Below are 12322 nucleotides of genomic sequence, written 5' to 3'. Positions count from 1 at the left end.
TTCAGTAGAAATTACACTTCCCAATGACTTTGCCTTTTTGATTTTTGGCAGATGATTTTCTAAAGCTTCTGTGATAAAACAGCAAAATTTCAAGTTGTTCTTATTACAAGAGATTACATTCTAAGTATAAGCTAGTTCTCACTCTTTATGGATAACCGCTGCTTCTACTGCAGGTGCTAGACACGGGAGGGGTTTTCAGGAAATGTATTTTCATATTATTTATCAGTAAGATGGAGAGTTACGTATTGCATATTTTATCAGTACATAAACTCTACTTTGGAGATGCAGGTTAAATGTGAAGATGATAGGAAATAATAACTGTGTCTTTTAAACCTTATAAATAATGTCTTGCCAGAATTAAAGTTTGCTTTATGAGTAAACATTAATTTTCTCTTACAAGTTGTAGTTGGAATCTTGGCTGTTGCTCTGTCTTACAACACCATTGTTTACACACCATTGTTTACAGTGGTCAGCCCCACTTAATATACAGCCTGTTCGACCTTCTGTTATTTGCCACATAGAAGCTCTTTGACAGTCTAAGAAAACTTGCTCATAGTAGGTTTATTCCTCTTGTAACTTTATTCTGTTGTTCCGCTTTACCTTAGTGTGTCTTGCCCCTCTCAGATATTTGTAAACTCTATCGTCCTCCTTCTGTGTTTGATTGCTCATACAGGCTTGGAGTACTTAAATATTCCTCCCCTAAACATTTAGGTCCTAGTTTGACCTACAAGCAATTCTGATGGAGCTTGTCCTCTTAAGAGCCCTTCTCCAACTACTGCCACCTTCACTGAGTGTAACAGAAATCCTAATTTCCTTACTAGGAGGGGCATACTAATTGCCTCTTGCATCCTGTTAAGTGAAATTTTGTGGTTTCTTTTTTCCAATCAGCACAGGAGCAGATTTGCAGCTTCTGGGTAAGGACTCAACAATGTGGGTTACTGCTTCTGTGTTCTGGCAGTACATTGGATTGCCTTCACTGAGTTGTAATATTCTCTCATCTGAAAATGTGCATGCATGCACATACCCGCATGCATACCCTCAGCACCTTTATAAATAAATATTACTACAAAAAAGTTATCCAAATGATAGATGTGTCCTGTGAAACTATTTTCTGTAGCCCTTTCTTGCAGTTAAAGCCATTAAATATAGCAACTGTTGACACCTTGTACAGTCAGGAGGCCAGTCAGATGGTAACACATTAAATCTGGAGGTTTGCCCTAATTAGATTGTTGATGTTCAGGATCTAGTTTTGTTAAAACTCTGAAAAGTACGCATGTGCTTATGCTGACCAAAACAGGTATGGTCTTTAGTGTTACAAATGTCCTGAGTTGAGATATATGCAGTATTAAGCCATTGATTTATTCACAGTAATGTTTTTACCAGGACAGATTATATCCATAAATCACAAAATGGAAGAATTATTATATCTTTAGGTTCATCCTTTGGGGATTTCTGCACTATGTGGTATATTTTTTTAGAATAATGCTCCATCAGTTTGTTTCATGTACTTGAAGGGATGGTGCTTCCATTCTGCTCTTTGCTCTTCTATCACACTGAGTTCCCACAGTAAGGATTTTTTTCTTTATACTAGTAGCGAACATCATATTACCTCATTTCATTTTGTCATTTTTCCTGTGTCCCTGTAAACCAATTTTCTTTCTTAATGGATTTCATACACTTCAACTACATATTTATAAAGTCATTCTGCCTTTTTCCTGTTACCTTGGTTGCTACTTAAACAAGTTTTCCTGACTTTATTTTGTGTTCTTTCATCATGACTCAAGTTTCCTCTGCTTTTAAAATTATGTTTGTGAATTTTACCCAGCTCTTTGTCTATAATTTTTAAGGTAGAGAGTTACAAATTAAATACTCAAATCTAGTTTACCAGAAACTATTGGGTGGGGAGCTATTGTTTTTCTGTTCTGTAACACAGTAACAGAAGCAAAAGTTGTATTTGTTATTTGTGTCCGTCTTAGTTCACTTTAGTTTCACGTCTAAAATGACTGCAGTCATCGATGTGGGTTCATTGTTTTTTTCTAGGTGAGTTTCAGTCTGAGGTCACAATGCTTTGTTTTCTGACCTTGAGGTTAATAGATAATTCAGTGTGGTAGCAGAAAGGTCCTCCCTTCCATTAGCAAACCTCAGTATGCTTGTATTGCTGTTATGAGGAGGCACATGCTGATTTACTTTTTTCACTGTTTTATTCTTCTTAGAGTCTGTGGTTCAATTTACTGCATTCCTTGGAGGTTTGACATGTCAATTAGATGTTATCAACAGTAATAGAAGGGCAGTTGCTGTAAATGTGAAGTTTTTACGAGTGGGCCATGAAATCACACCCGAGGGAATGTAAGAGCGAAGTGCCGTAAACACAGTATTAGTCTACATGCTACAAAGGAACTGATTAATTGAGAGCATGATTTTGTCTCATATCTTTAAAAATATTGTTTATATATTTGCTCTTAATCAACTATTCTATTGGTATGAAAAGTTACACAATAAAAATAGCTTACAATCTCTTGTAAGACTGGGGTGGGGGGAGAAGTCTTCAAAGTTAAAAGCAACCCACTAGTTCTGTTGCTGATATGTCAATGCATTGGATGGCTTTTCAGGTCTTTGCTATCTACGTGAACATCAGGAGCAATAACTGTTGCTAATGAGTAAGAAAAACAAAAGCAGTACAACTTCTAGGATTGTCTTCTCCATCCTACAAAATTATGTAAGATGAACTCCTAGGTCAAGTTACTCAAGTTCACAGCCTTCATCCATCACCACTGCCATCCCCCAATGATGTATGTCTAGATACTATATGCACAGTTCTTGCTATGGCATAGAAATTTGGCTCATGGTGTTCTGCCAGACAGTTGCCAGCTAATGGCTAATAATTTAATTTTGTGAAAGATTTTAAAATATAAACTGTATTTCTGGAAGCACAGAAAGACAAACTGTTAAAATTGAAAAAATATGTGAGCAAGCTAAATTATATGAGCTTATGCAGTACAAAAATGCTGCTGATTGTCTACATTGGCATGTGGATATATTTTGAAAATTGGTTATTACATGTAGCTAGAAAAGTAATTACTACATTCAGTGTTACCATTGCTCAATTTGCTATATTTTAACATTTTCTTTATGTAATATTTTTTCTAAAACAGCAAAAATGTCAGCACTGAAGCTGTGAAAGCAGGGGTTACTATAAGGAGTCTTTTACATTAGAAGCTGTATAAAGATGTCAGAAAGTCGGTATAGGCTTCATTAAATCTATTTTATGACAGAAATTTTATTCTAATAGGTCTGCTTTATCAAGCCCATATTTGGTTTTTACAATAAATCACATGCAATAAAACATTCATATTAGTTTAGTAAAGTGTTCTTATAGAGGGCAGATATTTTGTTTGGATTGGTGGGAGGGACCAATCGCAGGGCAGAAATAAATACAAATTTTGTTCAGATGCTTTCAGAATTATGTTTTTCCTTATGGGAAATATTTTTAGAATAAAAACTTTTGAAGGAATTTTTCCCAAAAAGTGGGAATACATATTTTTATTGTCAATATATAAAGCCATTATGTAACAAATGCTGCAACAGGTTATTTTTTTGTATTTATTATCCTCATATTTATTCTAGACTCTTATTATATTTCTCGTAACCATTGTTGTTACCTCTGCCATTAGTACTTCAAGTCCTTTTTGGTTTTTTTCCTCCCTGTTAGACTGGGTAAAGTGTATTTGCTATCTCATCAATGGACTATAGCATAAATATAACCAAGATGCATTATTAGCCGAGTTTTGTCTCTGCCTCTGGAAGCTGCAGAGAGAAAGCTGTTACTTCTAGCTTGCACCTGCCTTGCTTCCTTAGAAGTACCACATTTGACAGGCCACCTCTTGAGAGAGTGCTGTCGTGGTGACAGCAGAATAGATGGAAACTCAGGTTTAGGTCTCAGTTTTCAGTTGAGGTAGAACTGCACCTTAATGTGACTTTAATTTAAAAACCAAAATGTTGTGGACCTTTGATTCCTCACAATATTTTCTTTCTTATGCTTTGTCTTCCCCCCCAGTGGCTTGGGAGGCTGGCTGGAAAGGGGGTGGCTGAGCCAGCCACCCGGTTTGACTTCTGTGCTCTATAGATCTGACTCTGAATCAGTATGTTAAATTACAGCTTTAACAGGAGAGGAGTATTACTTCACTTTCTTGTTTAGTACTGTTATGGTGGAAAACATGTTTTTATAGGCAATTTATAAGGTATCTATAGACCTTTTTGGTATTTTATAAGGAAAAAACCTCTATGTAACAATAGCTGTTACAGCACTTTTAGTGCATGTTTTTGTGTTTATTTTGTAGGTACTCCGTAGTAGAGGTTAGCATGGTATTCATAAAATGCATAATAAAGCAAGGGGTATAAAACATAGGCAGAACATACTATGGTGCTTCTCGAGTCTTAGTTGGCTTGCTTTAGGTGTGCATGCAATTTTTGATTTGGCAGCATCACATGTGATTACTCGCTCTGTTTACATCACTACAGTCATCAGGCTGATGTGTATGGAAAGACAACGTGAATCTTCTTTCCTTTTCCTGTCATCTGTTTTTACAAATCTCTCCTCACTATTCCATCGTAAAAAATGCTGTATTTCATTAAAAAGACATGTAGTCACAGTTGAAAAAGTCCACAGCCAAATAAGCTGAGACGTGTTATGTCACTTGCAAGGCATATGTGGACAAGCATTAGAAAGGAAAACGGAGGTTACTTGCTGGTAACTGACATTTTTCAGGGTGTGTTATTCATTGCCCCATTTGCTTCCAACTCTGATTTGCTTTTCTCCTTGGATTGAGGAACAAAAGATGGAGGTTGTATGTCACCTTGGAAAGGGAAGAGGCACAATACGCACACACAAAATGTACATGCTTAGCCCAAAGCAAGCCATGATATGAATATGTGGTTATTACAGCTTGATGAATGTTAGTGACATGTAACAGCTTTCTCTTTCATCTTACATCTTTGGCCTGAACTTGGTTTCAGCTATTATTAGTGCTGTGCTGGTGATCCCACAGCGTGGTAGCATTCTGTAGTGCCAGTGGCTCACTAGAAAACCTCAATAAAAGATAAGCTTCCACTTCTTTCTTAATTTGTTCTTTCTGGAAAAGAAGGAAATTACAGGGAAGGGTCACTATTTATATCCTATTATATCTAATAAATCTTTAGAAAGATGGCAGCTTTTCATAGAAATAACTAGAGAAGCATTCTAAATGCTGAGAAAAGCCATTAAATTTTTTAAGAGGTGAATTGCTATTTTGGAGCTATAGAGAGCCTAAGCAATACCAAGCTATTGTTATAATTTAGCTGGACATCAGTATTTCTTGCATTCTTCTTGCAATAGCCTAATAAAAAGAAAAGGAGGGGAAGAAACATGAAAGTGGAGCGGTTTCTAATGATTTTCTTCTTCCTCTGAATAGAATATGGTGAAGAGATTGTGGGATGCACAAAGCCATTGAGTTCTCAGTGACAGCTGTTGGAGAGATGAAAGCACTTGGCCCAAGTGTCTGTTTATATGTTTGAGCCAAGAAAGTGATTTTCATTGCAAGGAGCTCTGAGACAGGCAGAGTCAGAGAATAAGAGAGCAAAAGATAATTATCTAAATTATGTTCAGGCTATTATAGAAGACGAATATAGTTAAAATGTAATTAAATATGACAGGCTTACAGGATGCAAGCATGGCTTTGGAATGCTAATGATCAATTACTGCATCTCCTTTGGGGAGTTGGGCAGAACGAGAGAGTTAGAAGTCGGGTGGCTGGGGTGAGATGGAGAGTGTTAAATAAAACACCGTAGGACTGTAACAAGGCTAATTTCTTTTGGAAAATGGAGCTGTGGTATCGGGGGACTTTTGCTAGCCAAACAACTTGTAGTGCTGCATTTCAGCTTGAGGACCCTGGGATAAACCAGAGTAAGCTGCTAGTCCCGAGTTGTCTCTTAGAGATGTAAACCTCAGCTTACATGTAGTGATCATTGCTGTTGTGAAAGGGATGACCGGGACTGCTGCAGATTAAGCAGAAAATCTGAAATGAATAAACCAGCAAGCGGAGAAAAAAATCAACACTTCCCAAATATTTAAAACAGCTAAACCCTGAAATATCTATTTGTTATAGGGTCACTAACATGGAGTACAGAAATGTGGAAAGTCCAGAGACAGCAATATCAGTTTACAGGAGAAGTTCTGATAGCTTCTTTATGTCTGTGTCCTAGGGAAAGAAGGTGAATGTATTGCCACCAGCTTGAAAGATTTTTTTGTTTGGCATATGGGGAGTAAAGGTGAAGAAATAGCATCTACTACACAGAAGTATCTAATCCCAGACCAAAAATGAGGTGCTAATGATATTTTTTGATGCTACTGTTCCTGGAATACAGTGACTTATGTATTAATCAATAGAAGACTGTATAAAGCTTGGGGGAAATTTTTGTAAAGACTCTCCCAAGCGATTTTGAGGATACAAAGACTAGCTCTTTTGAGGAAGGTATAAAATAAGCACATACGCATGGCATGACTACAAAATAATTTGCAAAATAAAATTTCTACAGGGAGACTGAAAATAATATCAGAAGAGATAACCAGTAATAAAACAAGAAGATTAAAAGGAAACCTAAGGCTTACCTATGATGTCTTTAATTTAATCAGGGAACGCCACTGAAATTGTTATGGCTTGAAACTTAAATAGAAGTCTTACTGAATTTGTTATATCAGCAAAAAATGCAAAAAGAGGGCAGATATGCCTTGATAATGTTTTGTCAGTAATCTCTCTTCCCACGTGGGTATAGTTACACTGCATAAATGATCTCTTTGCATGATTATATCTGTACTGGAGGGTATTGCTTTGTATGTACCTGTGTTCTCAAATGTACTGTTACAGTCAGAATCAGTGCAACTTTCTAGTGAAGGTTTGCCTTGCTTATTTCAAAAGTGGCTTTTTTCCAAATACATTTGAGTTATTTTCTATTTTGTTTTTTTCCTTTTTGCTAAGGAAATAAACTGAGACACCTAATTTTCTCATTATCCCATCAAGTATTAATTCCCTAATGACAATATTCTTGAATTTTAATAACTTGAATTTTAATAACTCTTCTACAGGTTGTCTATAATTTTTACTTTCTTTTTCCAATGGGAAAGAAATAAATGGACACATACCAAAACAGTAAATATTCTTAGGACCAAATTTATTGAAAACCCTATGTCCCTTCAAGTCTCACATCCACAAGAATTATTTTTTTTGTTATTTTCTATCATGTTTTAATATGATTAGGAGGGTAATTATAATCCTATCCCAATAACAACATTGTAGCAGAAAGTAAGGACCTGTAATGCTGTGGGAAGTGCAAAAACCATGGAGCTTCCTGGAGGAGCTAATCTAGAAGTGTGCTGTCAAAAGGATCTTCAGAGGTCTTTTTCTCAGCCTCTCTTAAATATCTGTCATCCTCTTCAGCTGCATTACCAGATAGATGCATCAGCTTCTTTGCTGTCACTTCATATGACAGACAATGGCATTTACTGCCATCTTTGGAAAATCTGCACTGAACTCTTGCAGTCTGTATTTGACTAGTGCTTAGAAGTACTATAAATAAATACAGACTAATTTATATTCTATTCTATGATCCCTAATTAACTATTTTCTTGTCACAGAACATGAACTCTACCGTAGAGGCTAGGAACGCATAGGCTGTTCTTAATAGCTTCTTTGGGATTTTTAACTCTTTTATTTAGAATGGCTTTAGAATATTTTCCAAACCACTAAATAGAGAAATCTGATTTTTACATCATCACTCTCTTTGCGTAAAGCGTGGGCATGTAAATGGGAAAGCATATGCATACTGCAAACTATGGCAATACTTTGTTAGGAGAAGTAGCGTTGCAGTCTGATTGTTCCAGCCACTCATCCTTGGGACTCTACTTCAAGGTAGCAAGTTACGTTTGGCCATGAAGATTGCCTGGTATGCTAGAGTAATACGAGAAGGAAACTCAAGAAGAATTGTTTTTCTGTTTAGGGAAAAAAACATGTTTAAATCATAACAGTCTTCCAGATCTTGAGACATTCAAGAAAATAGTCCATTCTCATTTTATGTTTTATTTAGAGCTTGAAGAAACAGCCTGAGCTTTAAAAGAAGGAGGACGTAGCCACATAAGAGGTAAAAATAAACCATGCCATTAGATAGAAAACTGCTGTGCCTCTGAGGCCTGACACAGACTGCGCCTTTCTATTATGATGTGTAGCTCTAATTACATCCATTACTTCACGTAGTAATGCCAGTAAACTACTTGAAATTAGGTCTTGATTGGGCTCATACTCTTCTTTAAGCAAATCTAACCTGACAGCAGCGATAAAAGTAATAGTCGACTAAATTAAACCCAGAAATGCTATGTTTGTGACAAAGAGATTTTCCTGCTAAGGGAAAATTCAAGTGCCTGAGAAACAGTCAGTGACCAGGCTGTTCGTGCTGCCAGGCTTTGGGGTCGTCTGCTGGTGGCAACTGGTGTTTGACTCCAGTTTTGCTTTGGTCCCTTGTTTCTTATATGAACACTTCTGAAGGTATTCAGAACGCACAGGAAAACTACCCAGTGCTTTTCTTCTGTAGCGAGTTCATCAAGTTATACTTAATTACATTTTATTTCTGAAGCCTTCTGTGATAGAGTCTAGTTTTGCTGAAAGGTTAAATTCTGGATTTAGCTTTCATGTCTTATGAATATAAAATAATTGAAATTCTAATGTGTTCAAGTACTAATCTAGCGTAGTGAAAAACTAGCATTAAACTGAAACCTCTAGTTCCTATTATTCTTTTTGTTTCTTCTGTTTTGCTGTTAGCATGTTTTGCGAGCACAAATGTGTGGTAGGAATCATCTTTTTCCTACTGTGTGTTAGGCTACTTGAGGTGGTGTACCTCACCCAGATCAGAAGAGTATGAATGAGGAGGGGAGATTATAGTGGTCCCAATCCACCTCTAGCCCAAAAAGTTATACTCCAGTTCTGCGAGGGTGGTCTGTTTTCCCCACTGCCTCTGTGTCAGGATGGGGAAATCCTCACAACCTGGACTGCAAATGCTTTAATGTCATTTGTAATTTACTCAAGGGCTTTGGCCCATACAAGGAAAGCTTGGCTCTTCTGCCTCCACTGCTCCACTTAGAGTAAGAGGATTTTCTTTGAGTTTTTGGGTGGTTCCCAAATTTTTTTCAACCAAGCTGTGATGATTTCTCATTAGTAGTTAAAAGGTGGATGCATTTACTTTTATTTATCTGATCTTTTGTTTATCTAATACAGTTATTACTCAAGGATTTTAGACTTTGATTCAGGTGGGGTTTTTTTACCATTTTCTTACCTTTCAGCAATAGTATGAATATTATACCTGCATATAAATTATAGTAGTATGTATATATGTATGAAAATGCATAAGCAGAGTCAAGGCCCTTAAAAATAAAAATGAACAAGGAGTGCTGGAAATCCAGGTGATGAAAGGTGTTTCTGTGTTTGCCCTATTAAGTGATAATAGTATGTACTGTCACTTGAATGGATTGTCTGTATTTTGTACTGCAAGCTGTTATGACCATGTTCAATAATTGTATGTCTTTCTGGATATTTTTTTTTTTTTAGATCCTGGCAAACAATCACTTTTGATAAACAGCCTGCATCTTTTATCAGAATAGTTGGAACTCACAACACAGCTAATGAGGTAAGGAACTTTTAAGAAAACCTATATTCTTCATTAATATATAACAGTACAGATTTTTGTATCTTGCACTGAAATTGATAATGACTTCTAAAATGTACGTGCTTCAGTTTTTTGCTCCAGCAATCTAGCAAAATAAGAACAAATGCTTTTCTTATTTGAGTATTTGTGAACTGTGTTACCATCTTCCCTATAGAGCTGAAGCACTGTTGCCAGTCTGGGGGATATTTTGGGGCTTTTACAGACAAAGTACAGTAAAATGTTTCTGGTTTTGAACTTTCCATAGTGCCATCAAGTTTCCTATTGGGTTTAGTTTTAAATTAATGCTTATTGTGATGAATGATGAAAATACCATTTTAGTACACTAGAGAAATGTGTATAGTCTCTGGTTACTTAGTTTTATCACCTTTATGTTATCTTTTTAACAAATAAAACATAAGAAAAATCTCCTTCATAAGAAAATCTTACTTATAAAAGATTGTTATAATTAATTTTCATACCTGGTAAATCAGTTAACCAATATGGCCAAACAAGATAATTTTTTTCCAGTTCATTTTATACAGGAAAAAAACACTGACCTAACTGACCAAGTGCAGTATCATCCTCTTTTTTTCACTTGTGCTTCTGTCTTTCATAATTGCTGTGTATTGTCTCAGATGAAGTCCAGATTTTACAGTTGACTTCAGTGAAACAATATACCGTGTATGAATTTAAGAATATATATGTCTTTGTGAGATTAGGACCTTATATGACAAGATTATGAGGCACCAAAACCTGCTGCTTCTGTGTGTATGCATGCATGTCTGCATCCCACACATTTAGTTCACCACAAAACATTGTACTTTCACACTTCACAATGAACTTTGGGTAGCACTATTACATTTGTGGTAACTGGAGTTTGTCAACTTTAGGAGTCAGGATTTCCGATCATACTTGGTATATGGGTTTGCTGGTTCTTAAGCATTGGGAGAATTGTCAAATAGTGTAGTTCGCATCCAATTTTAGAGCAATTATTGCAAACGTGAACCACCAGATGTCAACATTAGTTCTCGGCAGACAGTTGGAAAGAAGCTGACCAGTCAACTGAACTGGGAATACAATTTTTTTTGTCCTAAGCATTGTCTTTTGTGTTGTACCGTTCAGTCTTAATCAGTGAGTTCTTAGAAATACATCTGAGTCAGAAGCTGCCTCCAGGGTTGTTGTATTTGTACGAAGAGGGCCTTATCCATTACTAATCCATACTCAGTCTTGTTTGCTCTTATGCCAGTGTCTGTAAGTTCTCATTCCTTTATTAAAAAAAGGAGGTGCATTGCATAAACTTAGAAAATCAGCCTACAGGAAACATTACCTCCAATTCTTAATTCTTAAAGGTAACTTTAAGCCCTGAAGAGTAATAGGCTTTTAAACACAATTCTAATTTTGAATTGGATACTATTTCCAAACAATTTAATACCCTGTGTAGTTACTTATGTGAAGCACTGCGTAACTATAGCGAAGATCAGTATGTGCAAATTGAGGTTACAGCCATTCATGTAATGACTTAGTGGAACTATAAACACATGCTGCTGTTCTAGGTCTTTTCCTCTCTTGTCTTTAAAATCTGTACCCAACACTTTTTTTTCATTATTTCTCCTATAGCTTTTAAAGGAGGAACATGATCAGCATGCACATATTACTAAATTACATTTTTATGTATATTAAACAGATGGTCTGTAACATTTTGCCCTAAATTTTTATTGGCCGAAGCAGGCAGCAAGATATTTTTCATACTTCCAATTTAAATAATGTCAGTGCAACCAAAGTCTTGGTTTGTTCTGGAGTCTTGGTAGTCTCTTCAGTAAGAATGCAAGCAGTTTCCAGAATTATTTGCCCACAGCTGGTTGTATTTTATGTCAAATCATTCTCATTTTAAACAAAAGATGCTAATGGCAGCAAATTCTCATCAAGGAATTTTACTGTAATAGGTAACATAATGTAACAGAAATATTCCCTACTTGTTCTACCAACATATACCTTTGAACTTTGAAGTACGATCTATACTTTCCAAAGGAAAGAGTTGATTTTTTGAATTGCAAAAACTCCCATAAAATTTATCCATTTTTGTGAATGATTTCTTCTTTTAAACTCATCTTTTCCTTTGCCATGTTTTCCAAGTTTTGGAAGACGTGACGTTCACAGATTTTTTTTGACCTGGCATTTGAATGCTTTTTGGTATGCTAGAACATGATAGAAGTGCAACTTTTTGTTTTCTTGAGCTTCCAGACATCCTACTTTTTATGAAGAAAATAATTATTTTTCCTTAGTGCTTGTCATCATTTATTAGTCAGGCAGGTCACCTGATACTTTGACTATGTAAGTTTTATCTTGTTATTTCTCTTCAGTGTTACTGACCTGGAAAGGACACCTGGTGCTAATGTGAGAGCTTTATCTTACAAATTACTGCACCAGTGTATATGTACTTGGCCTTCCTGCTTTGTGCATCAGACCTTTCTTATAAATATCCATGAGAAGTATAACACGCCATTGATCAGAGAATGATGCTGAATTGTCATCTCTGCCTTTTGAGAGAAACACGTGCAGGATAATTTGTTGTAGAACTACATAATTTAGTAATACTAAA

The 12322-nt window shown here is 36.0% G+C and overlaps 1 protein-coding gene across 1 annotated transcript in view; it reads left to right on the top strand.

Annotated features, from left to right (window-relative positions):
• Window positions 1–12322, top strand: part of BTBD9 (BTB domain containing 9) — a 127833-nt gene that overhangs the window by 103385 nt on the left and 12126 nt on the right. Inside the window, exon 11 of the mRNA XM_080407902.1 lies at window positions 9627–9705. Within this exon, the coding sequence (XP_080264028.1) occupies window positions 9627–9705 (79 nt within the window). The remainder of the gene's footprint in view (window positions 1–9626; window positions 9706–12322) is intronic.

The sequence above is a fragment of the Falco punctatus genome (assembly GCF_963210335.1).
Source record: "Falco punctatus genome assembly, chromosome: 12".
In the NCBI taxonomy this organism is placed as follows: domain Eukaryota; kingdom Metazoa; phylum Chordata; class Aves; order Falconiformes; family Falconidae; genus Falco; species Falco punctatus.
This window is presented reverse-complemented; position numbering and strand designations above follow the sequence as displayed.